The sequence below is a fragment of the Microtus oregoni genome, unplaced genomic scaffold, assembly GCF_018167655.1.
Source record: "Microtus oregoni isolate MIOR12 unplaced genomic scaffold, Mior012 000020F_ref0000438, whole genome shotgun sequence".
NCBI lineage: Eukaryota > Metazoa > Chordata > Mammalia > Rodentia > Cricetidae > Microtus > Microtus oregoni.
The window spans coordinates 4,833,685-4,861,647 of NW_024543079.1; the positions used below are offsets into that span (position 1 = coordinate 4,833,685).

Consider the following 27,963-nt stretch of genomic DNA (forward strand, 5'->3'; position numbering starts at 1 on the left):
TAATTTCATGGTCAGGGGTGAGGGGTCACCACAACATGAGGAACTGTGTTAAAGGGTCACAGCACTAGGAAAGTTGAGAACCATAGCTCTACAGGGATCTTTCTAACAGCCTGATTTGGGGGTGGACCACCCTTTCCAACTTGGGCTAGAGATTTCAATCCCCTCCTCAGACTGGCTCCAAGCCATCTCAGCTGTTGTGGGGCAGTGCCTGTGGAGGTCCAAGCCCCAAATCCCTTCCCTCTGCTGGATATGATTCCTTCCAGAGTTTGGCTGGCCACTTGGCCTCTATCTGATCTTTTGGGGAGATGCCTGCACCTCCCTAACTGAGCATGTGATCCCCAGCCCAGTTTAGGTTCCTGTCTCCCCTGATCATCACTCAAGCTTGTGTAAAGTAGAGGGGACAAGGGGCTGGGGGATGTTTCGGAAGTGAAGAGGAATGGAGTTTGGGTTCCAGCTCACAACCTCTGTGATGCCAGCTCCAAGGGGATCCAATGCCTCTGACCTCTTAAGCCCCCACACAGACACTCATTATTAAAAATAAAATCCAAGCTTTTAAAAAGCAAAATAGAGGAGACAATGGTCCTTCCTCGCAGTGTGTTCCAGGTGCGTGGCAGAAGGACACAACCCTGTCCAGCTCCTCTAACAGCCCTGCTGAGCACGTGGACCCCGCTCACTGTGCTGGCGGTGGCTGTGCTGTTACCCAGAATCCCTCCTGACTCCAGCCTCCCACATCAGATCCATCACAGCGACTGTCAGTTCTCCCAGCCTGGCTGACTTAACAGTCTCCCACCCAGTCTCCTTGGATCAACTCTGGCCCTTCTAAGGGCTCTTCCTTGACAGCCAGAGTGGTCCTTTAAAAGGTAAATCTAATCACTGTCACTCCACGACGAGGCTCTCCGGGGATCACTAGTGTGCAGCTAAAGCCCAGGACACCCTTGCTCAGGGCCCTACAGATGTGTGATCAGAGCCACCCATCTGCATGCAGCCAGCCCCTCTGCCCTGGTGCTTTGCTGAGTTGATGTTGCCGTATGCTGAGATCCTCTGTAGACTGGCCCCGGTCGCCCCACCAGTGACACCTTTCTCCGTGCCCTGTTTGTTTCAATTCGAACAGATACTTTGTCTCCAGTAAGCTAGAGATACTTTGTCTCCTGTAGGCTAGAGATACTTTGTCTCCAGTAGGCTAGAGATACTTTGTCTCCAGTAAGCTAGATGATACTTTGTGTCTTGCTTCTGACCTTTGCAGGTGCTGGTCCCACAGCCTGGATGCCTTTTCTTCCCCTCTATTCTCGTTTGTTTATTTGTTTTTTGTTTTATTGTTTTTGAATTTAAGCAAGCTTTTCTTCAAAATTTTAAATGTTGACTAAGACAGTATATAAACTTTCCAGCTGTGTGGCCTTGAGGCACGTGTTGGTGGGGTTTATATGGACAAAACTCATTGGCCACTATACTTTCCCAGAGGCTTTCTTTTCTAAGAACTACAATTCCCAGAATCTTAGGAAGTTATCTAGTCCTTGGGCAGATGGGGTTTACAGGTTATATTTGTTTGTGGGGTTTTTTGTTGTTGTTGTTGTTGTTGTTGTTTCGTTTGCTTGTTTTTCAAGACATGTTTTCTCTGTGTAGCTCTGGGTATCCTAGAACTTGCTCTACAGACCAAGTCAGCCTCAAACTAACAGAGATCCGCCTTCCTTCCTCTCTCAGGAAAGTCCCCACCTCCCACAGATGTCACTTTCCAAGAGGGTTTCCTACCTCCTGCTCTCGGAGCAGCCTTGGTAACATTTAGACCAGCCTGATTTCTAAGCGATGGGGTCTGGCAGTCCCCTCCATCCCTGGTTTGGTTTTCATCTTGCCACAGTCTCTCTCCTAACAGGCAGTTCCTCTAGAGGTAAAACACTCACCCACCCAGGGCCCATGTGTTCCACCTCTGGCCCAGAGAACTCAGATGTTGTAGGGTCTCTCGTGAATTCAGATACTCAGCAAATATTGGTGGGTTGGTCACCTTCCTGTGGCAGAGACTCTTCCATGTCCTAAGAGCACATGAGTGAAGACAGACAGACAAACAAACAAAGACTTCTATCCCAGCGACACAATGTGCCATAGGGGAGGAGCAGGGCAGACACAGGCACAGGAAAGGGGCTGCAGGGACAGCCCCTCAGTTAAGAGTGTGGCCGCTCTTCCAGGGGACCAGAGTTCAGTTCCCAGCACCCCATCAGGTGGCTCACAACAGCCTGCAACTCCGGCTCTAATGGATCTGAGGTCTTCTTCTGGTTTCCTTGGACACCTGCTTGCATACACATGTCAGACACACACACACACACACACACACACACACACACTTAAAAGCACAGTAAATATTGCAATATAGGACAGGCCAGAAGACGATCAGGGCTGTATGAAGTACAGAAATGAGCAAGGCTATTGATAGAGACTGGCGAGTGGGGCTGCTCTCCTTAGAGTATCTGGGTTACTTCTCTTAAAAGGCAATGTTTAGTTAGAAAAGGGGGTTCAAGGCCGGATGCACTAGCATACTGCAGACGTTGGGAGACGAGCATCGAGCCAGAGGGATGGACAATGCCGAGGTCCTCAGGTGAGAACAAGGTCAGCAAGCTGGCAAAAGGAGGGAGGAGAGAAGAGGCGGGGCTGTGGCCACAAAGGTCAAAGAGCAGATCATGTAGAGCCTTGTAGACATTCTGTTTTTGATTCTGAAAGAAGCAGGGCCATTTTCCCCTGACAGTTTTACTGAGGATAATTTACATACTATAAAATTCACCCATTGTAAGTGCACACGTAATGATGTCCAGTAATTTACTCTCAGGCACCTGCCACCATCATCCACCATCCATCAGGCTGTCTCTCTACCCCTTCCTGCCCATCACATCAGCCCCAGCCCCATTACCAGTCCCAAGCAACATGAATCTGTCTCTGTGGAGTTGCTTTTCTGGACATTTCTAGAAGGGAAGGCTTTGTTCTGTCTTTTGGCTTTTCTTCCTTCGTGGAGCCACATGTGTTAGAGATGTTGCCATGTTGGCTCTCAGAGGTCCCCTTTGTGGGAACAGATGACATTTCCCAGACACACCACCCATTACAGAGGCATGGTGTGTTTTTACTCTTTTTGGCTGAACTGGGCTGCTGTGCCTTTGTGTGGGCTTATGTCTCTGCTGTAGACACTTTGGATTGGGATGGCTGGATGGTATGCTAAATTCCTGTTGAACTTTTTAAGACCCTGCTTTCAGATGGGCCGCCATGTGGAGCTTGCTCTAAGTGAGTGGATGGAGGCCACCTTTCCTAGGCTTATTAGCATGATTAAACAAGCTTGCCAGGCAGAGGACAAAGTGGGCCTGGCACATGGCATCCGGGCTCATGCTTAGGCTGGCTCTAAAGGCCTTGTGGAGGACCTGATCCAGGCCACCCCAGACTGTGAACCCAGTTTGCTCAACCCTGGAAAGAACCAGGGAGGCCTGCGTTGCCCCCTCCCTCCACCAGGACCAAGAATCTCTCCCTCAATGGGGACCAATCCCCAGACAGCTTCCACGTAGCCAAAGCGTGAAAACCTCCGGTTTGGAGAAGCAGCCACATCAGGCATGGACTGTTCAAAGCTGTGGAGTCCTCTTCCCCCAGGGAGATGACAAAATTTTCTTTGCAATTAAAATTCCTTTGAAACTGGGACCAAAGAAAACGCAGAGTAGAAAGCTTTTCAAACGGAAGGGAACATTCCTCTGTAGCAATTACCATGCATGCATTCCAACAGGCTGCTTCCTCCTCCCTCCTGCCAGCGGCAGTAGGGAGCTGCCCTGCCTGGGCTCTGCTTCTGCTTTCACCAAAGCCCCCCCCCACCAGGGGCCCCTTTTCCTGGATGGTCCCAGCTTTTCTGCTTACTCTTAGCCTCTATATCTCTCCCACATAGCTAGCCTCAGTGCCGGCTTTGGCTGTCCAGTGAATGGCTCATCTGCCAAGACGCAGCTCCACCTGTGTCCTCCCTAGTCCTTCCTCTACCACAGCCTGCCAGTGCCCCTTCCCTCCTCAGCCCTGGCTTTCACCACTCAGCAGCTCTGTTGGAATCTTGGCCTGAACGTGATGAAAAAAGGCCAGGATGTGGCTGACCTAACTGCACTTCCTTTGTCCAATCAACAAATAGTTATTTTTATTTTTTTCTTTTTCTTTCTTTCTTTCTTTCTTTTTTTTTTTTTTTTTTTTTTTTTTTGAAACAGGGTCTCATTTGGTCCAGGCTGAACTGCAACTCTCAAGATCTGTTCCCCACCCAGACCTATTTCCTCCAGCTCCCCTAAAGGTCACACTTTTCCTTAAAAACCAAGAGTTGAAGTGCTTGAATCTGTAAAGGACCTTCAAGTTTGCTTGTTTTTGAGATAAGGCCTCAGGCTGACCTTGAATGCAGAAAGTGGCTAAGGATGACCTTGATCTCCTGATGCTCCTGCCTCGGCCTCCAGAGTGCTGCTGTGATTGCGGGCCGGCATCCCCACATCTCCTGTATATAGTGCTAAGGATCAAACCCAGGGCTTCCAGCATGCTAGGCAAGCCCTCTCCTCACTGAGCTCCATCTCTAGCCCAACAAATATTTATGAAGCCATTAAAATATACCACATGTTGTGCCCAAGCCTTAGAGATTAGCCATCTTGGTGTTTAGAAACAGAGCACCGGGGTTTGGGGACAAACCCTTCAGCCAAAAAGAGCTAAGAATGCTGGATAAAATACAAAAGGCATCTTATTAAAGCATCAAAGAGCCGACAAGAGAGCCCTTTGTATGGAATTACCAGGAATTATTGGGTCAAAACTGAAGGGAAACCGGAAAGCCAGGACTTTAGAGAACAGGGAAGCAGCGTTCGCCCTCAGGACATTGGCTGATCCCAGAAAAAGTGAATCCAGTTTTTAATGATCTTACAGAATAGGGAGAATGAAGTCTAAGTTCATGATCCCATTGAGAAGGCAGTCGGGCTGGAGACCCTCCCCAGATGCACTGGGATTCTCAAGGGCTTTGCAGCAGGAAGCAGCTAGACTCACCTGAGCCATTCAGCCGTCCAGGGAACACAGGGCTTTAGATTAAAGTTGAACCCACAGTCAAATGCAAGTGCCTTTTGAAAAAGAGAAATACCTCCATGGCAGGCTTCAAGTTCTCTCTTAAGATAAAAATTAAAATATAATAGTCAACACATAGTTGAAGATAACCAGACATCTCAGGACACTTCTGAAGGAGTTGAGCAGCGGGCACAACAGACCGAACATGACACCCTCGTCTCTTCCGATACAGTTCGCAGGAAGGCAGATAACACTCTTCTCCAGAACATTTACAGCATTGCTGTGTCTCGGTTCCCCCACCTCTCAGCATGTTTTCTGCCTGTTCTCTGGTAAACTCCATGGCACAGTGTTTTGGGTGACCCTCAGCCCCCTGCTTCCTCCCCTCCCTGCCTCATTCCCTCTGCTTCTGCTCTTCCATGGCCATGCACCGAGCCTGCTCTGTCTCTCCCCCATGACCTCAGCATCCCCTCAGCATTAAATGTCACCTGCAAACTGAGGATGCTCTGATTTATGTCCCCAGCCTGGGCTCGTCCTTGGAGTTCTTTCCAGATCGTCCCTTGCACCTGCCTGCTATGTCTCTGTAGGCATGCTACGTCTCAGGAGCATGTGAGGCACAGCCCACCCATATGCTCCCTCCCACCTCACCCTCTGCTTCTCTATTCCCTCCTTGCTAAATGCTGCCCTGTCCACTGTGAAGCCACAACCCCGGATCCCTGGTTGGGACAGAAGTGGGAGGCAGAGTTGGGCCTGGTGGTCAGGTAGAAGAATGTTCAGGACAGAAAGGGAGGGCTCCCTGTTAAGTAGAGCTCCCAATCTTCTGACTCAGACCACTAGGCACACATTGTGGCCATTCACTGAGGTGACTTGGGCTTTCTTAGGCTTAGCAGAGGCACCTATGTGAGATGGACATGGATCTCACACTTCAACTTCAGAGTCAGGACCAAGAACACTAAGGTTGGCAACCATCATGGTGTTGAGGGTAACGGAGGCCATCTGCATGGACAGGCCTGCCCAGCAATGAGTGACGTGTTTCACTGGGCTCTAGGAGAGCCAGAGGCATCATGGGAGAGGCGAAGGGTGCCAGCTGTTCAGTAAGCTTCCAAATACCACTGAGGATGAGGAACATAAAGACTGGGGACAGTTGTTGGACTGGGTGACGTGGCGGTCCTTGATGGCCTTAGCATGTTGAGAGTGAGCACCTGGTCGCATTGGGATGAAAAGAACATGGGATATGAGGCAAGGAGACAGGGCTCTCGTAAACCTGCTGAGTTCTCTAGCCAAGGGAAGAGGGTGGCACAGGCAGATGTGTGCTTAGTTATTGTCGACTAGAAGTTTCTGGGGTGTTTTCAAGGCTGATGTCCAGCAGGGGGCTTGCCGGGAGATGGAAGGAAAAGATGTTTCTTTGGATTTCTGGTCTGGTCCAAGGTAAAGGGACCCCTTCTAGTGATGATCCCAGGGTAGCTCAGGACATCATGGAGGCAGATGGCACGTGTGAGACCTAGCCAAAGTGACCCTGAGGAGACTCGGTTTCAGATAACCCAGGCATCAACCATAGCCATCACTTTTCTCATAGCTGTGACAAAATATCTGATGCAAAGCAACTTAGGGGAGGATAGGTCTATTTCAGCTCTGAGTTTGAGGAGACACAATCCATCATGGCGGAGAAGGCTTTGAGTGATGACTCTGTGGGGTAGCTCCTTGATCTCTTCTCTGAGGAAGAGACAAGAGAATGCCTGTGTTCATCCGTCTTTCCTTTCCTCCTTTTTAATTCTGTCTGGGACCCCACAATACCGGAAATAGTGTCACTCGAATTGGGCATTCCTTCCTCAATGCATCATCTCTGGCCCCTCCTTCACAGGTGTGTCTCCAGGTGATTCTAAAGCCTAGGGCAGCTGACAATGACGACGCCATCACATACGTCAAGCTGGATATGACACAGATCCATTGGTCAAATCATGAGGGCAAGCGGACCATCTATTACAGATCCCACAGGGTCCCATCTCTTCAAATCTTATACTAGGGGGCCAGGGACTTGGCGCGGTGGATGGAGGTGCACACAGTCAAGCCTGACATTATGGGTTTGATCCCTGGAATCCATACTGTGGGAGGAGAGAGCCGATTCTCTCAAGTTGTCCTTAGACTCACATGTACACCATGGCATGAATGCACACGTGAGCATGTGTGTGTGTGTGTGTGTGTGCGCACACACACACACACACACACACACACACACACACACTGAATAAACACAATGTAAAGAAATTTAGAGGGCTTTGTGCTGGGGTCAGGGTTTCACTGTGTGTTCCTGGATGGACCCACCATCTTCACAGGTAGCAACATGGAAAAAAGACCCCTGTAGCACGATTAATAAAAACCCAGAGACCGATATTGGAATTTAAACTGAAAGTCTGAAAAGCAAAACAGCCAGCCACTGGCTCTTACCTCTACCTCAGTCTGAAATGGTGATCCTTCCTCCAGGAATCCTCAGAATGAGACTGTGTCTGAGAGCTGTCTCCTCCTGTCTTATATCCCTCTCTAGGGCTGGGATGAAAGGTGTGCACACTACTGCCCACCTTTGGCAAACTAGTGTGGCTACTGGGATTAAAGGTGTGTGTCACCAATGCCTGGTCTTTGAGGCTGACCAGTAGGGTTGTTTTACTCTCTGATCTTCAGTTTATTTATTAAAATACAAATGAAATGTCACTACAGACCCTAAAGTGTCTGGCTTGTTTCTTGGAAGCCTCAATTCAGAAAGCCTCAATTCAGAAAGCGGAGGGCTCTGCTGTAAAACCAGGAGCAGGTGAAGAAGAGGGCAGACAGGCTACAGGTGGGCAGGTGTTACCTGTAAGGTGCGGTTATGTTGCCAGGTGGTAGGTGGGGGCTCACAGGGGGCTCCTGCAGGAGCTCAGAACTGGAGGTGAACCCCTTCCCAGCAGCCATTACTCTCCCCTCTCACCCTCAGACTCTGATCCCCTCTCACCTGTGGAAAATGATAATCATGGCTCACCTGGTTCCAGCACTTGACTTTCCAGAGAATTACTTTCATATTCGCCATATACCCAAGCTTCAAGAGAAAAAAATCTCAGAGGATTTATTTTCCCCATTTTACATAGAAGAGCCCTGAAGCTCAGAGAGGGGAAGTGAGTTTCCTTAAGTCACACAGTTGGCAGGAGCAAAGTTGGCAACCCAGCACAGTCCCAGTGTGACTCCCACATAGATCCCACCAGCCCCACTCCTGGCTTCTCTGCAGCAATGAGCAGATTTGGGGGCTCCCCAAGCATCTCAGGCAGTCCTTACAACAAGACCTGTGTGTGAGTTGGCTCGCTACCAACAGCATCCTCCGGAGAAGGCTACCAAAAACCCTGCCTGCCATCCACAGCTTTAAACGCAGGAAGGAAAGGATTAAGCCTTGAACAGAGTGCCAGGCTCGGCTTGCTTTCCTGTTCCAGCCTGAGCAGGGAGATTAGAGGAGAAGAATCCTTATCTGCCAGCTCCATCGCTCGTCAGGAGAAGAAACGGAGGAACACCCCTCAGGTCTGGCGCTAACATTTTCCATTTGTCACTCCAGATGGGACCTGGCTCATAGTCTGGAGGGCGACTGGGCCAAACTGGACTGCAACCTGCAACCATGACACCTCCATGCCCGTTGCTTGTCTATCTGGGACACATGTAGGTCAGTGAGAGGGTTCCAGTTCTGTGATGAAACCAAGGTGCTCGGTCTAGCCCCCTTTCCCTGCCTCAGTCTTCCCTGAGCTGATACATCCTCCCCAAGAGTTCACTCAAGCTATTTCCTCTGCCCGTGATTCCCTTCCCACAGCTCTCTCGGCTGAGCTCCAACATAATCTTCCACAACAGTTCAAATGTCGCCTCATGCTGAAGCCCACAAGAGCTTGTATATAAGCAGGCTGGATGGAGCAGATGTCTAGGTTAGGCTCCCTTTGAGAGACGGACTGGATCCTGGCCCTGCCCTCCAGAGGTCTAGGGCTGCAGCAGAATAGGAAACTATAAGCCAAGGAGTCCCCAAGACTGTGGACAGGAGGGGAGTACTTATCTCAGACCAGGCCCCAGGGGAAAAGTGTTATGCCATGTCCCCTGGTGTGGCGTCCATTCTGCTTCCCCCTGGCATGTGGTGCAGAGTGGCATGGACCGTGGAGCCCCAGGTAGAAGTGTGGCTCAGACGTCAGACTGTTGTGATCTTGGCTAAGTCATTTGACCTCTCCGGGCTTCATATCCACGACAACAGGAGCAGAAACAGCCTCAGGGTACTGTGTGAGAATTAAGTGGCTTATCATGTAAGATGCTCAGAGCAATAGTGTCAAGCCAACGGATGACAGGCTTCGGAGGTTTGCGTTGGCAGATCCGAGCCCACTGTCACCTCACCCTGAGCCTCTCTACCAGGAAAGTGAGAGCAGAGATAGGCTTCCAAGTCTGATGTTTTGGGGTGCAGTGAAAAGGAGGGGAGTGGCAAGGGGCAGGGAAAGTGAGGCAAGAGGGAAGAACCCACCCCATCCCCCGAGCCGAGTGGAGAAGACCGGGATTGAACACAGTCTAGCTAGAAGGCAGAGGGCTTCGAATGCTGACAGGGTGTCAGCAAGGGACAGCTGAGCCTGGTCCATCGTTAGGTAGCTGTGCTAATCAGTAGAGAAAATGCTCTCACTGCCAAGGGAGTGATCTGGTCGCTGGAGGAATGTGAGCAGGGGCTGAGAGTGACAGTGGCTGTCCTGGCCCAATACTGCAGTAACCGATTCTGTCAAGAGACAGGTGCCCTGGTGCAGCAACTGCAGCCCTGAGCCAGCAGCTTTTCTAAGCTGACCTCATAGTCCAACCCCCAGGTGTTCAGAAATGTCCTGGGGACAAGGGCAGCTCCTGTGCCAATGGTGAACAGGAAGGTAGGGCGCGCTGGCTGGCGCAGTGGGCCAGCGATGGTGCTGTAGCGATGGGGAAGACTGTTAAGCGGACAGAAGTACTCACTGTGGCTAGCGTTGTTATTATCCCAACCCTAAGTTTCTAGAAGCCCACACTGCTGGCCTTTCCTCTCCCTGCTGAGGAGGCGGGTGGCCGAGCTGAAGCCTGGGGCTGAGGAGGCTCCAGCCTGCAGCCTCCCCAAGGAGCCTGCCATGGTTACCAGCTGCCGGCGAGGACAGGCTATAAATCCTGAGCGGGCTGGAGGGGGGAGCCACGTGGGGGGCGGGAAGGGGGGCAGCTAAGTGGAATTGAATCTTGTTTAAGGAGGAGACCCACGCCTCCCCGGGCCTGTAATTTACTGCGAGGTTGACAAGATGAAAGCGGAATGTTCAGTGGCATAATCGCCGGGACCTCAGGGAGCTGCGGGAGATGAGCCGCGAGGCCATTGGTGGCGGCCTGGCTTTGAGAGAGATCTGGGGCGCTGATCCCGCTGTGAGCTCAGCAGGCAGCAGGCCTGGGGCCCCCTCCTCTGCTGCTGGCAGGGCCTAGCTGGCTAAGCCCCGGCTCAGGCTGCATCCTGCCTGCTGTCATCTCTAGAGCTGAGGTCAGGTCCCGGGTTTGTGGAAGATTTGATTCAGTGGAATGCACCACCCAGCAAGCCTGTGACTCACCGCTGCAGACAGCGGGTACGGAGGGCATTGGTGAGGAAATACCACAGCCACAGTGAGCAGCTGACCCCAGGCTGTTCTTGGGGTGGGCAATCCGGTGTCTGGCAGATTCAGAAGCCAGGCCTGGCCTGGCATCACATCCCCAGAGGCCACTATGGGACCTACCGTTATCTACTGGCACACAGAGCTCAACCTTAGGGCCCCTTTCCAGGCAGCGAACCCGTACCTTCTGTCACTGGAATGGGTGTGTGTGTGTGTGTGTGTGTGTGTGTGTGTGTGTAGTGGAGTAGGACTGTGGAAACTTCTTTTGCAGATGGGAACATTTTGTACCACAGAGGAAGGAGATAGGGAGGTGCCACAGAAGCCAGGTTTGTGGCTGCCAGCCCCCTCCTCCAGCTCTGCCACTTTGCAGAAGGGAAGACTGTGGTCTGGAGGGTTAGGGGGACACTCCAGGCTGGGCAGAGTGAAGGTATAGAGAAAGTGAGCTGGGGAGCTAAATTCTTGCTCAGGAGCTGGGCCCACACCGGAGTAGTGGGCATAGTCCTTTGTCCCATGCCTCAGTAACTAGAGACCAGTTGTGTGCCAGTTCCCAAAATGATGATAGCAAATTAGGCATAGTGACTCTTGCCTATGGTTCCAGTACTTGGAAGGCAGAAGCAGGAGGATCAGAAGTTGAGGGTCATTTTTTTTTCTATACGGTGAGTGTGAGGAAGGCCTAGTCTGTAGAGATACCAACTCAAATAATAAATAAGAAAGGGCTGAGGAGAGGGCTTAGCGGCACATCCCATGCAGCTGAGGTCTTGCTTTGTATCCCCAGCAGTCACAGGAAAGGCCAGGCACAGTGGTGTGTGTCTGTAACCCCAGTACTGAGAAAGCAGAGATGGGAGGGTCTCTGGGGCTTAGCGGCCAAGTGGCCTAGTCGAGTCACGGTCTCCAGTTTTACTGAGAGACCCTGTCTCCAAAGAATTAAGGTGCTGGGGCAATGGCTTGACAGTCAAGAGCACTGACTGCAGTTGCAGAGGACCCAGGTTGGGTCCCCAGCATCCATCTGGCAGCTGGCGACCGTCTGTAACCCCGGCTCTAAGAGATCCAATGCTCTCTTCTGTCCTCCGCAGGCGCCATGTGCTGTGCAGACATGTGTTCGAGCAAAGCAGCCATACATATAAAAGGAAAGAAAAAAAGCACAGAGTAGAAAAGGCAGTTGAGGATGATACTGGACATCTACATGCACTCGAGTGTGCACACACACACATACACAAACACGCATATGCACCCCCATGCATATGCACCCCCATGCATATGCACCCCCATGCATATGCACCCCCATGCATATGCACCCCCATGCATATGCACCCCCATGCATACACCCTTATATGTATACACATAAACAGTCACACAAAAGTAAATTAGTTAATAAAACAGTAAACACTTGCCCTGGTTATAGGAGTAACCGGGAGCATGTACCTTTGGTTCACGACGCATGCAGTGGGTGCTTGATGCCCAATTCCCTGCCCAGGACTGGCAGCTCTGTGCCAAGAGCTGCTACAGAACCGTCCTAGAGCAGCCAGGCTGTGTGACCAGACTTCCTCCTTCAGGTCCTGGCTTCCCTGCTTCCTGGCTAGCTGTCACCCTAGTCAAGTGACTCCATCTCTCTGTGCCCCAGTTTCTAGACGTGACCATCAACTCCCTGGTGACTTGGATAGCCCTGGAAACCCTGCAGAGGGCTCATCACAGTAGGCAGAAAGTACACGCTTTTACTTTCAATTCCTCCAGGATTTACGTTCATGTCCCTAGCCTGTGGAAAGTTCCGAAAATATTCCGTGCCCTTTAATATTGTAATTGTCACCATCACTTAACAGATGCTCCATGGCTGGGAGGGGGGCTGGATTCTGAATAAGCTCCCGATATGTGGCCGCCGTGGTCCTGAGATAAACCCTGGGAACCAGTTACTACCTTCTATTGTGAAAAAGCCCAGAGAAGACAGAGAATGGCCCAAGGTCATTCAGCATGGTGGTGTCAGAGCCAGGCTCTACTCCCATCTACCCCACCTTCCTGCCCAAGCTTTCTCCTGTACCGCAAAGGCACAGATGCCTTAATGTCATCTGCTTGGGTTGCAATAAAAATTAACTGCCCTGAATACGAGCCTCATCCTGCAGCCTCTGAGCCCATAGAGGCTGACAGGAATGTGTCACACGAGCCCTTGGGGTGTCCAGGTGCTCCCTCTATGCCTCCGAGGACCCCGCCACCTACAGCTCTCCTTTGCTTTGGCTTGGTGAGACGAGACACAAGGTCTGCGGTGGCCAGTGGTTGAGACCTTGAGTGGCAGAGCTGAGACAAGGGCTAGGTTCCTGTCCCCACATCCAACTCCCTTCTGAATTTGGCTACAGAGTCCCTCAGCCCCCCAGTTCTCTTCCAGTCTGGGAGGTAGGTTTACCATGGGGTGGAACTTCTTGGACGAGGACCTCTCTTTGTCCTAGGGAGCCTGCTTTGGTTGTATCTACCTACTCCGGCAGCTACGGAAAGGGGAGAGCACCCAGCAAGAGGCGTCAGGACTCTAATAGCATAAGGGAGCTGGGACCAAGTGTGTGCTACCTTGGACGTAGCAGATGGAACACCAGGGCACAGATAGCAAAGGGGGTACGAGAGGGAAAGGGAAAAAGAGAAGCAATAGACAAGTGAGAAGGAGGAAATGGGAAAGAAGAGGCATACAGCAGAGGGGTGGAGCAGGAAGAGGAGCCAAGGCATCTGTGCAGCGGGGCACAGTATCGCAGTAAGAAAACCCACATTGGAGCAAAGGGGACTCTCCTGATGCAGTATAGAGGGAAAGACCCCAACAAGTGCATACAGTAGGAGCTCAAAAGAAATCAAGACAGCAAAATAGCCAACTGTGCAGGAATGCTCAGCGAAGTGGCCCCAGACAAGCAAATCAAGGGGCAGGGGGAACCTGTTGCTGGGTCTCAGAGGACAGAAAGCAGACTTCAGGGGGAGGGGGTGACTTCCAGAGTTTTGATCGAAGGGTGGATCCATTTTTCCATTTTGTAATTATTAGTTACAGCATGTGTTAATGATTTGATTTGTGCCATTTTCAGCATCGAGACTGAAATTCAATTTTAACCGATTATGGAAAGTCCAGAAGGCGGAGGCGGGGGGGGGGGGGGAGGGAGATGGTGATCCGCTGTGGGGAGGGGGAGCCTTCTGGGGCTTTGCTCTGCTGGCATCTCAGCGGGTTCCTGCCCCCCAACCAGCCACGTTTGTAAAATGGAATAAATATTGACACGGCCAGGATGGTATTCAATTTGTCCTGATCACTGGGCTGCGGTGAGATCTGACAGGGCGCGGTGTAAAACAGCAGCCGGGATGTAATTTCTACTGTCAACATGATGTACAGCGAGGCTGTGCCTGCAGCACTGCATGGGGGCAGGGTGGGGGCGGGGCACAAGGCAGGTAGAACCCCAATACCTGGGACGGAGGGCGAACATGCTGGCCCCGGCAGGGAGCAGCAGTCAGCTGTGGGAAGCACTTGTGTGAGCATGCCTGTGTACAGCTACATACCCACTGAGCTCCCAGCTGACGTGGGAAGTCAGATCCTGAGTATGGACACAGGCTTGGGTAAGTCACAGCGAGAGAAGACTATGGCCCAAAGTCAAGTGTGTCCTTCCCAGCAGCCACTGCAGCCCCCTTGCTCATCTTTATTCATCTTCCCACACCACAACTTACGGAAATTTCAGAACTACCGCTAATTAGCTGTGTGACCTTGGGCAAGTCCTCAGCCTCTCTGAGCCACTGGCCCTCCTTTCTGTAATAGAAGTTTGAAAGACGGTTTTTCGGAGAACACAATGAGAAGGTGAATGTGGAGTGCCCTGCACTTAGCTGCCACCTCTGATTATTAGCTAATTGGAAACTCTGTGCCTGGCATGAAGAGAAACCCCGTGAGTGTGGCTCAGCACAGTCTGCACCGACGCATGTCGCCGGCCTGCTTGTCTTCCTTTTCTGTGTCCGTGACCTACAGAGTTTGTTTCCCCAGAGGATCGGGGTCCTGGTTCCCACAGCCTCCTTCCCGAGTGAGGGGAGGGCGACAGCTGAGTTTATGGGGTTACATGAGGAACAGAGAAGGTGGGGCTTGGGAAGCGCTGGATGTGCCTGGTATAGTAGCTGATCGATAAACGTCAGCAAAAACAGAAAAATAAAACCGGGAAGCCGTCCTCCACTGCCTCCTCCCACCTCCCCTCTGGTCAATCCATCATGGAGTCGGCTCTGTTCTGCTTCCTAAATATTTCAGAGCTGTCAGTTTCTCTCACCCCACAGCGGCCTCTCTGATCGGAACCACCACCTCTGCCTTCTTCCTCAAGCCACAGACAGAGCCACTGCCTTAAACACAAGTTCATTCCCATCCCTCTACTCAGGACCTTCCCATCTTCTGGCTCTCCAGCCCAAATCCCAGGCCCTGGATCCCCTCTACACTGTGGCTAGTTAATTCTTCTTAGAAACAGGGTCTCCTGTAGCTCAGGTTAGCACCAAACTCACTAAGTAACTGAGGATGAGCTTGGACTCCCCAGGATTCCACACGCTAGGATTATAGGTGCGCGTCACCTCATCAAACTAGGCTAGTTAATTTTTATTGCAACCTGGCCATGACCTTTCAGCCCATGCCTTGGTCTGGAAAGTTCTTTAGACTATCCCTGAGTGCATCTCATGGGCCCCAGTTTTGCCTCCAAGTCCTTTCCAGGGGACCCTTCTCTAGCCAGCCCCTCACCCTTGGTGAGGTTGTGTCCCTTGTACATATGGGGGGGGGGCTGTGTTTTATCTTTACAGAGGTTAACCCGATTGGGAATTATACATGTATGTCTGTCTGTGTGTAGAATCAGTCCACCAGTGAGCACACACATGTACACACACAGGGTCGGAGGCAGTCATGGGACCCAGACTGAGCTCACTGGGCTCTCAGCCTCCAGTAGGGGTCTGGCATGTAGTAGCAACTCAGTTAAATATTTCATGAGGCCATAAATGGCAGAGGCAGAGGGAAAGGTAACTGCAGCCTTGCAGTCTGGGGAAAGAAGTTAGCTGCGACAACCCTGCTTTTCCTGTCCTTCTTACCCTGGACCATGCAGCCAAGCCGCCGTGCCACCTTTCTCAAGCCCCCGTGTGTCCAGAGCCCCGCAACGAAGTGGGAATTAGGGGTAGAGGATAGCCCCTGAGGTCCCCACAGCCAGCAAACTGCTACTGAAACCCAGATGAAGCCAGTTCCTGAGCCTTGGGCTCAGGAGACTGTGAACTCCCTAGGCTAGGAGGAGACAGAGGGATCGGATGAGGGACAGTTCCTCCAGCCCTTCTGTCTGGCCCAGGCCTAAGGAAGGAGCAAAGGCTCCCGAGGCATGAGCGTCTTAAACAACAATGTCGTTAGTTGTTGTTGGTCAGTGCATCCTGCTGCATGACGAAACACTTTGGCAAGTCGGAACACTGCGGCAGGTCGGAACACTGTGGCAGGTCGGAACACTGCAGCAGGTCAGGTGGGAACACTGTGGCAGGTTGGAACACTGCAGCAGGTCAGGTGGGAACACTGTGGCAGGTCAGAACACTGCAGCAGGTCAGGTGGGAACACTGTGGCAGGTCAGAACACTGCAGCAGGTCAGGTGGGAACACTGTGGCAGGTCAGAACACTGCAGCAGGTCAGGTGGGAACACTGTGGCAGGTCGGAACACTGCGGCAGGTCAGGTCAGAACACTGTGGCAGGTCGGAACACTGTGGCAGGTCGGAACACTGCAGCAGGTCAGGTCTCAGGAGCAAGTTTGGTTTGAACTCAGGGTCTCAGAAGCTTTGGGCCATGATGGTCTGGTCAGAGTATCGTGGCAGGGAATGGGCTGTGAACCGAAGGTGCTCACTATGCAGTGGGCAGGAAACAGAGCGAGGGAGACAGACGGAAATATGTCCCGTAGGAAGCTTTCTCAAATGTAGTCGGACTTTCCTTGTGGGACCACCAGCTCCCTAATAATGACACAGAGAGTTGATATTAATTGTGGAATCTTAGCCTTAGCTTAGGCTTTCCCCAGCTATCTCTTATAACTAATTAACCTGTTTGTAATAATCTATGTTCTGCCTCATGGCTCAGTTACCTCTTCTCTGTACTGTATGTCCAACTTGCTCTGCATCTCCTGGCATCTCTGAGCACCTAGATTCCTCCCCTCTTTCTCTCTCTTCCCCAGAAATTCCGCCTATCCTCTCCTGTCTAGCTGTGGGCCATACAGCTCTTTCTTAAACCAAACAGAAGGTGCCTTAGGCAGAGACACAGCTTCACAGTGCACACAAATATTCTGCAACAATGTTCTTCAAAGACATGCCCCGGTGACCTCCCTTCTCCCCAGAGCCCATTGAGTTAGTCTAGCGATGGGTGGTCACTAATGAGGTCACAGCACTCATGACCAATCATCCCCCAAGGCTCCACCTCTGGCCACCTCCTCGCTGGGGTCGGAGCCTTCCACACAAGAGCAGGGATTTCGGATCCAGAGCACAACCAGCATATCTGCATCTGGAGATGGGCACCGGGCAGGAACCCGGGGCAGCGATAGTGTGTAGAGAATGTAGGTTTGGGTCCTGAGGGGGTGGCCACATGTGTAGTGCCAATCAGCCTGAGCTTTAGATCCAACATACCAGAGTCCAATCTAGGCTCCAAAGCAGGTCAGGGTATGACCCGGGCAAGTAACACAACTGCTTTGTGCCTCAGTTACCTTACCTGAAAAAGCAGTGGCCACCTCCAAAGGCTGGAGGTAAGCAGACAATGCCTGTGACCTACATGGGGACAGATGAACCCAGTTTGACTCCACAGAAAGAGGCCCCAGAGATTTTGAACTTACTGATGATGTCCCGGGGCATGCTCAGCTTCGATGAGGCGTCTGAGATCCTGGGCAGTCTTTGCAATTGGGAGGGTGTGTTGTGTCGGAAGGTGAAGGATCCCACCTGATCCCACCTCCCTGTCTCCCAACTTTCCTCACTGAGTACATCTGGCTTCCAAACTGAGAAGTCCTGGAAGATCTGATCCCACGCCAACACCACGCCAGCACCAGTGCTGGGGATGTCACCCTACTCTGGCAACACATGTGTTTAGCACTGCCCAAGCTCATGCTCTATGTATAGCAAGCTTACTGAGGGCTGTACCAGCTGGCTTCTTGTTTACCGCACTACATTGCCTTCTACCTGGAGTTCTGAGCGGGGAGCAGGCACAAGGTGCTTGGCCCAGCACCCTCCATGCTCACTGCTCCTGCCGAGGGCACTGGAACCCATTCTCCTCAGGGGAAAGAACTAAGCTGGTGGAGATAACGTCCCCCAGGGAGCAGGTTGCAGCTGGCTACAATGTGCCCCAGATCCAGGATCCAGCAGGCATTGTGCCCTTGGGACTTGGATAAGGCAGACAGGTGCCAGCCTGCCAGGCAAAGTGCCCACTGGCAATCCTGGGAGCCGGGAGGGCATTGAGAGAGGACACGAGCGAGCCTTCAGTGCCAGGTGGAAGGAGCAAGGGAATGCATGAATGACCATCATCCCCTGCATCTCCTTGCCCCAAACACCAGTCTCTCGCTAGGGCTCAGGAATCTGTCTTCCACTGTGTCAAGCAGATCGCCACTCCACTCTCCTTGGCACAGGACCCCAACATCAGTCACATGTGGGTCTGGCTAGCAATTGTTCACAAAATGTATGAGCAAATTAATAAATAACGGGTACAAACAATCTCTCTGAGCCCCTTTCGCAGCCAGGATACTTGGTATGTAACAGGAGCCCAAGGGAACCCAGCAAGTGACCAGAAACAGGTATTGCTGGCCCTCCAGTATTGCTACTCAACACCAGCTCTCTCCAGCATCGTCTTCCGCATCCGACCTTGTCCTCCTAAGGCCAGCACAGCCACCCTAGTTCCAGATAAGAACAGTGAGGTTCAGAGAAACAACCGAGGACCCAGGTCTCTCACAGTCCAGCAGCAGCCAGATGTCAGGCCCCAGCCTGGCCATATGGCCTCAGGGGTGCTAAGGGTTTGATTCTACCCCTCCAGCTGGGTCTTAGAGATGACCCGGAGTCTGGAGAAGCAGTCTGGTGTAACAAGCCCCAGGCCATGCCATGAAGTCTCTTCTGCTTTGTCCTGCTGGGATGTCACTGTGCCCAGTCCTCTCCTGGCTCCTGGAAGAGTGATCGACTGGGAGACAAACATCAGTCAGGAAAAGCCCTTGTCTGTCCCCAGGGAGACAGCCAGATGACAAGGAGAGCTGGCACCCTCGCCTTGGCAGTGGCGGTGCCAGGGTACCGAGAAACCCAGACAGGACGTGCCGGCTACTACTGCAGAACGGAGGTGGACAGAAATAGCAAGGCAGCAGTGGTTATGCCCAGAGTACAACAGAGCTAGGACAGCCGAGTCAGGGCTCCTTTGCAGTGGGGAAGGTCACCTTCTCCCGGGCAGTGGCCGACTTTGGAGCAAGCCTCTCCTGAGTGCCGCCCAGGCACTCTGGGAAAGGCTGTGGTCTTTGATGCTTAGAAGCTTGTCCTCACAGTGGACAGCAAGCCTACGATGGAGACTCGACTAGACAGATATAGGGCATCCTGGGGAAAGAAGAGCAAGAATCTAGAGGAAATGGGCACTAGACCCGGATCACAAACCAGGGCAGGTTAATGCAGTGGTTTCACCTTTTCTTAGTAGAACTTTCTTGGAATGGCGCTCCCTGTCATCCCAAAATGGCTGCTATTGCTCCAGTCATTGCTGCTCACACACTCAGGAAACTAAGTTTTCACCTTAAGGCATCCCCTTTTACTGGGAGTAGAAATATTTTCCAAGAGGCTTCCCAGAAGATAGCCCTTTATATTGTATTGACCAGAATTGTGTTATAGGACACTCTGTAAACCAATTACTGGTGGGGAGGAGGAGAGGGGCCCTCGCTGGTGTACACTAGTCTCTGCTCCCAGAGCGGAAGCTGAGCACACAAGGCCCCAGGAAGAATGGATGTTGAAATGAAACAGAAACAAGACAGGACAGAGGTCAAGCCAGTGCTTCCCAGGCAGCTGCAGCTTTTCACTCCTTGTCATCCTTTTTAGTTGCCAGGACATCCAGCCAGGCGGCCAGGTCCGCGGCCCTCCTCCTGTCCTCAGGATCCTCTGCTCAGTCTCTTTCCATGACTCCCTGCCTCCCCTCCCATCCATGCCTGAATCCTCCGCTCCTGCGGCCTGATCTCCATGCTTTGTTGTAGATGCTTTTTGTTTCTTTTACATGCTCTCTGCTAGTCATCCCGGGGAATGTGCATCTAATCCACAGAGCTTGGCTCGCAGTCAGCGTTCAGTGTGTATTGCTGAAGAGATAAATGGGAAGTGGTACATTTCCCCAGTGCAAGGAAAGAGCTGGGAGAGTGCTCTAGCACCCAGATGGGGGCTTCTTAAGGGAAGGAGTGCGCCTTTATGTCACCATCATTCCAGGAATCTGGAGCTCCCTGTCTGGCTTGTTAGGGGGTTCTAAGAGGGTTTGGGGAGGGATGGACAGATGGATGAATAACGTATAGATGGATGGATGGATGGATGGATGGATGGATGTGTGGGTAGATAGATGAATGGATGGGTTGGGTGGATAGATGAGTGAGTGGGTGGGTGAGTGGATGGATGGTTGGATGGGTGAATGGATGGATGGATGGATGGACGGACGGACGGACGGACGGACAGCTCTTCCCTTTGGACTGTGTTTTCTCTATGGCATCTCAGAGGCAGACTACAATTCCATCCAGTGTCCTTTGCTGGTCTATCCTCTCTGGCTGCACTGCCTACTCCTTCACTTTCTTACCCATCTCACCTGAATTCCTTGTCCGAATCTCAAGCTCGCCCTTGAGTTGGAGCTCAGCTCTGCTCACCTGACCCCAGGGCAGCACAGCCCTGCTTTCCATAGGCTGCCAGCTGTCCAACCAACACGCTGACATACCGCATCCAAACGCGACCGTGACATGGCAACACGGACCTCCCCCCTTCCTCACGCCCTCTCTTCCCATAGTGTCTTCAGCTCCTCCAGAGGAAACCTCACTGTGCCTTGGTCAGGCCACACGCACCCCCTTCCAGACCCATCGACGCTCCCACAGTCAAGTACTTCCCAGCACCTGCTTACACGCTCCTGGCTGCCATGACTACATATGTACGTGTGTGTGTGTGTGTGTGTGTGTGTGTGTGTGTCAGTGTGTGCTCACCATTTGCCTATGCTCAAACCTACCTAGGGTCCCATCTCACAATAAAAGCTCGGGAGAACCTACAGTTTGACACCCCTCTGTCCGTACTCTCTGTCCCCACCTGCTGCCCATGTTACCACCCCAGCTCCCTGCGTTCTCTCCCTTCCGACATGATTGGTCTCCGGGTCCCTTGCTCTTGCCTCTCCACCTCAGGTCAGAATGCTCATTCTGGTTTTACGGCATCTCCTCTCTGCCTGAACAGATCTCTTTTCAAATAGCATCTTAATGGCAAGGCCTTCCCTAGCTGCTCTGTACCAATTATTATTTAAAATGATCGATAAGTTGATGGACGACAGATATGTAGATGGGATAGATGATAGTGCATGCATAAATACTCCCCTGACCCTATTACCCTGTTACCCATCATCTAATACAATCCTCTGTTGCTCTAACAGAATACTGGAGACTGAGTAAGGTATAAGTAAAGCAGGTAGCCAGGCACGGTGATGCACGCCTTTGATCCCAGCACTCAAGAGCCAGAGATAGGCAGATCTGTTAGAGGCCAGCCTGGTCCACATAGCGAGCTCCTGGCTAATCAGAGCTACATAGTAAGACCATGACTCAGAAGAAACAAACAAAAAACTCACAGCGGTTTGTTTCCATTCCTGGTCCTAGAGGTCCAAGGACAGGATGAAGGTGTCATGATGGCCCAAGCTGAAAGAACAAGTGAGAACAGGGCTTTGGGGATCACTTCACTTCCACTTTCTCCTAAGGAACTGATCCCAGTCTCTAGAGATCTGTTTTTCTTCATAAGGACCCAAGCCCTCTCTAAGGCCCCACATCCCAACACCCGCACAGTGGCTCTCAAAGGCAAAGCCAAGCTGTGTCAGACACGTCCATTGCTCACGTCCGTGTCTTCTCTGCACAAAGCATGGTGTCCCTTTATTTGTGCTGAGCCTAGATGAGTGACTAGCAGAGCCTCGTGACCTTTGTGACATGACCACTACCAGGCGTGAAGTCATGTGTGTGCATGTGCCGTGACAGGCCAGGCTGATGGCAAAGTAAGGTAGGTGAGGCAAGGCCAGCGTCAGCTGAGCCTGGCCAGGACTCAGTTTCTTAACCCCACTTGGGATTAAAGAACTCCATGGAGGAAGCTGAGCCCCATGGCCAGGGGAATGCCACCAACATGCCCAGAGGCTCACATGGAATCAAAGGAGAGTTGAAGGGAGCCTGGGGGCTCCACTGCTGTCCTCCTGGTCAGACAGAATGCCAGGGCAGGGTCCTGCGGTGGGTGCCCTCGGGCAAAGCTGAAACAGGAGAGGAGGGAGGAGGTCTGGCTGCTGCAGCCCTGGCAGGCTGTGCTAAGAGCAAGAAGCTGGCTGGCAGCCAGGGAAGCTGGCCAGTTGCTGGAGGGAGCGCCTGGAGGCTGAGATACAAAGGCCCAGGTCAGAGGAGGGGAGGGTGGAAGGCAGGGTGCCCGGGGTGAGCGTATACAAAGGGTCAGCTTTGTCCTGCCACGTGCACCCAGTGGGGGCTTTATCCCCCTAGAGGGATACTTTTTCCCATCCCCTTACACCAAGGAGGGTCCAAGTCCTGGGTTCAAGTCTGCTCTGGCCCAGGTAGCCTGTGCAACTTTCAGGTAGTGCTTTGGAATTCAACTTGCCCACTCTCTGAAGTGGGAGTCTGAGTGCAGGCTTCTGCAGTCTTCCACCAAGCGCCCACTCCCCATCCCCAATCCCACATGCACAAAACCACCTAGTGTTTGGACTTCAGGTGAACTTCTGCTGGCTCCAACCCCAGGCCCTTTGCATGTCCTGTTACTCTGTCTGGCTTCCCTTCATCCTTCTAGAGTCAACCTCGGTCACTCCTCTGAGATTCCCCCCCACACACACTCCTACCCATAATCCTCCACTCTCTCCAGCCGTTCTGCCTTCTTTCCACCCCTACTCTTCATATTTGAAATGATCTTGCAGATGGGGTCCTTTATGCTCTGCCTCCCTCCCCGCATACCTGAAGGTCAACTCCCCAAGGCCTGGACTCTGTTTATTGCTGTGTCCCTAGGGCCCCACTTGGGAGCTAGTATCCGGGAAGTGCTGGTAAATATTTATGGAAAGAGTAAAGGAACAGCCAGAATCGGTGTCTCTCTCTCCTAGTAACTGGTTCCATCCTGCTGCCTCACGCAGATGTTAAAAGTGTACTGAATGAGAGAGAGAATGAATGAATGAGAGTCTTTTCTGTCTCCTAGATGTGTTAGACAGTGCCGTTTGATGAATGAACCAGTGAGTGACTCCCAGGGTGCTGCTCCCCCTTATCGGAGGTATTATAAACAAAGAAATAAAACACAGAGGAGACAGACCCAGCGGCAGTCCAGAGCCTGCAAACACTCTGGGGGCGGGGGGGGGGGGGGGGGGCGTCCCCTGGCCTTCCCCACCAAGTGGCCCCAGCCTCTCTGGAATCTCTGTCCCACACCCACCAAGTGGTCCCAGCCTCTCTGGAATCTCCAGCCTTCCCATCTTCATCACCCCACATCCCTGCCCCGCACACACATTGCTGCAGCGCCATGCAGCCCTGCAACTGCCTGTTGGAGCCAAGGGAACAGTTCCCTAGGCAGGCTAGGCACATGCAGGGAACTCATAAGCTCCAGGAAATGAAAGCTCTTGAGAGGGGCACCCCCTCCTCACCCATAACTCCAACCTCATTACGACCAGCCAGGCCATCATGCGAGGAAGAATCAGAGCCAGGTTCCCCAAGGCAAGAGTGTAGCGGGGACAGCGGGGACACCTGGGTGATAGAAGTCATCCACAGGGCATAGAGTGGGGCGGGGGGGGGGGACTGTGGAGAGAGCTGCTTACAGGGGTCACAGGCCCAAACTTGGTCAAATCTGGGCAGGCCTAGAAGGACAGAGGGGGCAGCATGTCACACCTGTGTCCCCTGTGTTCCTATGCACTGATGTTTTCACGTCTGGCCATCATCTTCAACCCTTCAACTCACCCTGGAGACCCCAGCACTCAGAGTCACATCTGTTACAGATTTGAGACTCAGCTCCCAGGGTGTGGTACCCGGAGACTCCCCATTGCAGTTCTGTTCAAAGAAGGTGGCCCACATTTCCCATCCCAACCTTAGAGTAGTCCTTGTCTTCAGATGGCCCCACCCCTGCCCGCTGCCACGCCCTCCACACTGTCGCTATAACCCTCCTAAACCAGCCTGCACTAAGAACACCACCCTTCCTTCCCAGCGGCTCAGGTGCCTCTTCCTCCAGGAAGTTGCCCTGATTGCTCTCCCTCCCAAACATTCGCACCCCTCAGCCTTCAGTCTGCCTTCTCCTAACACTGACCATGTGTCCCTCATGCCATGGGATGGTCTTGTCTCTGGTCACACTGAACTATGGCTTATCTGCCTTGGTTCCAGGCAGCAAGGCTGAGCCTGGCTCCCTGCTGAGGTCAGTGGAAAGAAGTTTTTGAATGGAGCTGAACTGTGTACCTGAAATTCCTGGTGGAAGCGTGGCTGTCCCACAAACAGCCACATTAGGCCATTATTCCTCATTATGGCTCCAGTAGGCGTGAGTGTCTCAGAGCCTTCCTTGCTGAGAGCAGAATCTGAGGGAAGGCGAGATGGATGGATCTAAGGCCAGCCTGTGTTGATGGGGGGGGTGGTGGCGGAGGGGGAGATGGGAAGGCTGAGTGGGGAATGGGAAGGCTGGGGGGGAGATGGGAAGGCTGAGAAGGGGGATGGGAAGGCTGAGTGGGGGGATGGGAAGGCTGAGTGGGGGGAGATGGGAAGGCTGAGGAGGGGGATGGGAAGGCTGAGTGGGGGGATGGGAAGGCTGAAGAGGGGGATGGGAAGGCTGAGTGGGGGGGAGATGGGAAGGCTGAGGAGGGGGATGGGAAGGCTGAGTGGGGGGGATGGGAAGGCTGGGGGGGGATGGGAAGGCTGAGTGTGGGGGAGATGGGAAGGCTGAGGGGGGATGTGGAGGCACCAGCTCAGGGGGTGTGTCTACCCAGAGCCACCCTGAGTGCTGCAAACAAGGCCATCTAGGACTCTAGGGGTCCCTTCCCACAAGGGGTGCGAAAGAGGCAGCTCCCCTGGGTCTTCTGCTGTGGGGAGAACTAAGGGACGGCCCCCAAGCTGCACTCTGGAGACCTGGAGCTTCCGGCTCTGGGAGCCCTTCTAGAAGCTGCCTCTGTGGGGATCCCACTGTGCCAGAGAACTCAGCAGCCAGGAACAAAACAGGCAGCTTTGGGAGCCCGAGGGCTGGAGCAGCAGCTGGAGGAGCTGGGGCATGGGGAGCAGGGGTCTTAAAGGATGAAGGAAGGGACTAGGGCTTGGGGATAGGCTGGCCTACTGTCTAGTGAGCCATCAACTGTCCCTGTCGTGTCTGTTCTTGCAAAGGCTAGACACTCGGAAGGTGTTTAGTTAGTTACGGCAAGACCAGTGACAGTCGCAGCCTGCCCTCAGACAGAAATGTTTTCGCTTTTGTCCCACAGGTTCCCGATGGATCTGGATGACCCCTAGTCCCGGAAGGACTTCAAGAAGCTTTTGCCCCCACTGAACACATCGTCTGGGCCCAGGGACCATGGCACAAGCTCTACTCAGGAGCCACAGCTGTGCGGCCTGTTGACTGGGCCAGGGGCTCAGCAAGGGGGGCGCGGGCCAGGACCAGGTTTCCATGTCCGGGTGTGGCCGCGCCCCCTCCCAGTCCAGCCCAGCATTCCCCAGGCTGAGGTCACCATGTGACTCAGCACCGCTGCGGTGCCTCCCGTCCATGCTCCGGGGCCCGGCCCGCGCTGCCAAGAATGAGGCCGAGGCCCAACGGGGCGCTCCGGGCAGGGGCTGCGCTATCGCCTGTGCTGCTGCTGCTACTACCGCTGCTGGGGCACCTGTGGGCCGCGAGCACCCCTGGCCCATCCTCCACGTCACCGGGAGCTCAGCAGGACAACCAGCTGGGCGCAGGCCGAGTGAAGCGCGGCTGGGTGTGGAACCAGTTCTTCGTGGTGGAGGAGTACACAGGGTCGGAACCCCTGTACGTGGGCAAGGTAAAGAGGGGCCCACTGTCCAGCCCCAACTCTGAAGACACCCCCTTGTAGTCCCTCTCCTAACTCCCTTCCAGCTGTCTCCTGCCCCATGCTCCCTCTGAAGCCCCCCCCCACCTTTCCACTTTAGATGCAGTAGGGGAGATCAGCTCATGCACGGGTTTTGTGGGGCACCCAGCAAGGTCACAGATCTGATCGTGTCCCATGTGTACTGTGATTGCTTTCCCGGACTCAGTAATGTACCTAGGGTCACACCTGAATTTGAACCTACTCTCTGCAGAGCTGGGGGTCTTGTGTAGCTGTGCCCCTGCTACACTGTCACTCTCCTGGTGTCTTATCTTCTGTGTCCCCTCTCCTCCCTGTGCCTTCCTCCTTCTGCCAGGTACCTGACAGTTGCTACACATCTCAATTCAAATGCTGCTTCCTCAGAGAAGCCCTCCATGACTACATCAGGCTAGGACACACACATGCATGTGCACATACACACACACACACACACACACACCTGTGCATTCACCCCTGAGGTCCCTGTATCTGCCCTTCAGATGCACCAGTTATACATGTGTTTGTTTGATTATGCAATTGACCCATGCCTCTTTCATCAATGCGTGTTTGCTCACCATTTACACTGTTCTGGGAATAAATGAGTGAAAGAAAGAAAAGAATGAACAAATGAATGAATGCGGCTTCTCAAACTCTGAACACATGCTGGTTAACCTGGCTAAAGACTGGCTCTGGGGCTGTAAGGAAGAGAGGATTGGTGTTCACCCTTTCTTTTTTTTTTAAAATATTTATTTATTTATTATGTATACAATATTCTGTCTGTGTGTGTCCGCAGGCCAGAAGAGGGCACCAAATCTCATTACAGATGGTTGTGAGCCACCATGTGGTTGCTGGGAATTGAACTCATGACCTTTGGAAGAGCAGGCAATGCTCTTAACCACTGAGCCATCTCTCCAGCCCCCTGGTGTTCACCCTTTCAACCAATCCCCGCTCCTCATGAAGCCTAGGTGTGCTGCTGGGGCCATAGAAGTATGACCTGCTAGCTGAGACTCTCGAAGATTTTACACATCACAGACACCCTGGTGTGTAAAAATCCTCACAAACCGGCCCAGGAAGCCAGTAGACACTGATGAAATGGGATTGTTGGCTGGCTTCCCTGAGTTGGGCTTTACCGTAGGAGTAGGAGCTCACCAAGCTGGTGGAAGGAGCAACCTATGGAAAGACGCCAAGGCCAGGAGAGGATAACTAACTTGGCGATTTGCCAGAAGTGGAGACAGTGACGCAGAGGAAAGGTGGTACCTGGGGCTGGTTCTCTGGGTTTTCTTTAGGCTGACATCCTGCTTGCACATTTTGGTTGGCAGTGGCACTCTAACTCAACAGCGTATGTGTGCTCCCTGAGCCTAAGAAGTGGCTGGCGCAGATCTGAGGTTCAGAGACTAGCCCCTGCCAGAGATAGGAAAACGCATGCAAACCTGTGGATCCGCATGTAGGAAACACTTCTCTCTTGACATAGGAGTCCCTGTTATTCAGCCTCCACCCTCCATGCATGGGCTGAAGTAGGTTCCCCTGGCTGAGCAAACCAGGATCTGACAGATGGGACTCAGGCAGGCACGGGCCTTGCTTCGGATGGCCTGGCAGCCCGGCGGCAGAGCAGAGACTACCAGCTCTGTCAGGCTGACAGAAGAGGGCAGGTACTTGTGGTTTGGTAGCTGAGAATGCAGGTTCTGGAAGGCTATTCTGGCTAACCTGCTCCCCCACATAGCCTTGAACCACAGTCTTTACAACAGCCAGACCCCTCTCTTCATCTGTAAATGAGAAAATCTGAGGCCCCTGTGCCCAGCTTCTTGGTTAAGAAAGGAAACGGAAGCCGGGCGGTGGTGGCGCACGCCTTTAATCCCAGCACTCGGGAGGCAGAGGCAGGCAGATCTCTGTGAGTTCGAGGCCAGCCTGGTCTACAAGAGCTAGTTCCAGGACAGGAACCAAAAGCTACGGAGAAACCCTGTCTTGAAAAATCAAAATAAAAAAAAAAAAAAAAGAAAAAGAAAGGAAACGGAGCCCACCACGCACTCGTCCCAGGGCTTGCTTGTCTTGGTTACTCTTTATAACTCCCATATAAAATATTTAAATCGTCCACGTGCGAAGTGAAAAGCATTTCTCTTT

At 52.8% G+C, this 27,963-nt stretch overlaps 1 protein-coding gene across 1 annotated transcript in view; it reads left to right on the forward strand.

Moving 5' to 3' along the window:
• The window catches only part of Cdh22 (cadherin 22), a 123,735-nt gene that overhangs the window by 31,175 nt on the left and 64,597 nt on the right, over positions 1-27,963 (forward strand). The window contains exon 2 of the mRNA XM_041670875.1: positions 25,255-25,803. Within this exon, the coding sequence (XP_041526809.1) occupies positions 25,564-25,803 (240 nt within the window). The 5' untranslated portion in view covers positions 25,255-25,563. The remainder of the gene's footprint in view (positions 1-25,254; positions 25,804-27,963) is intronic.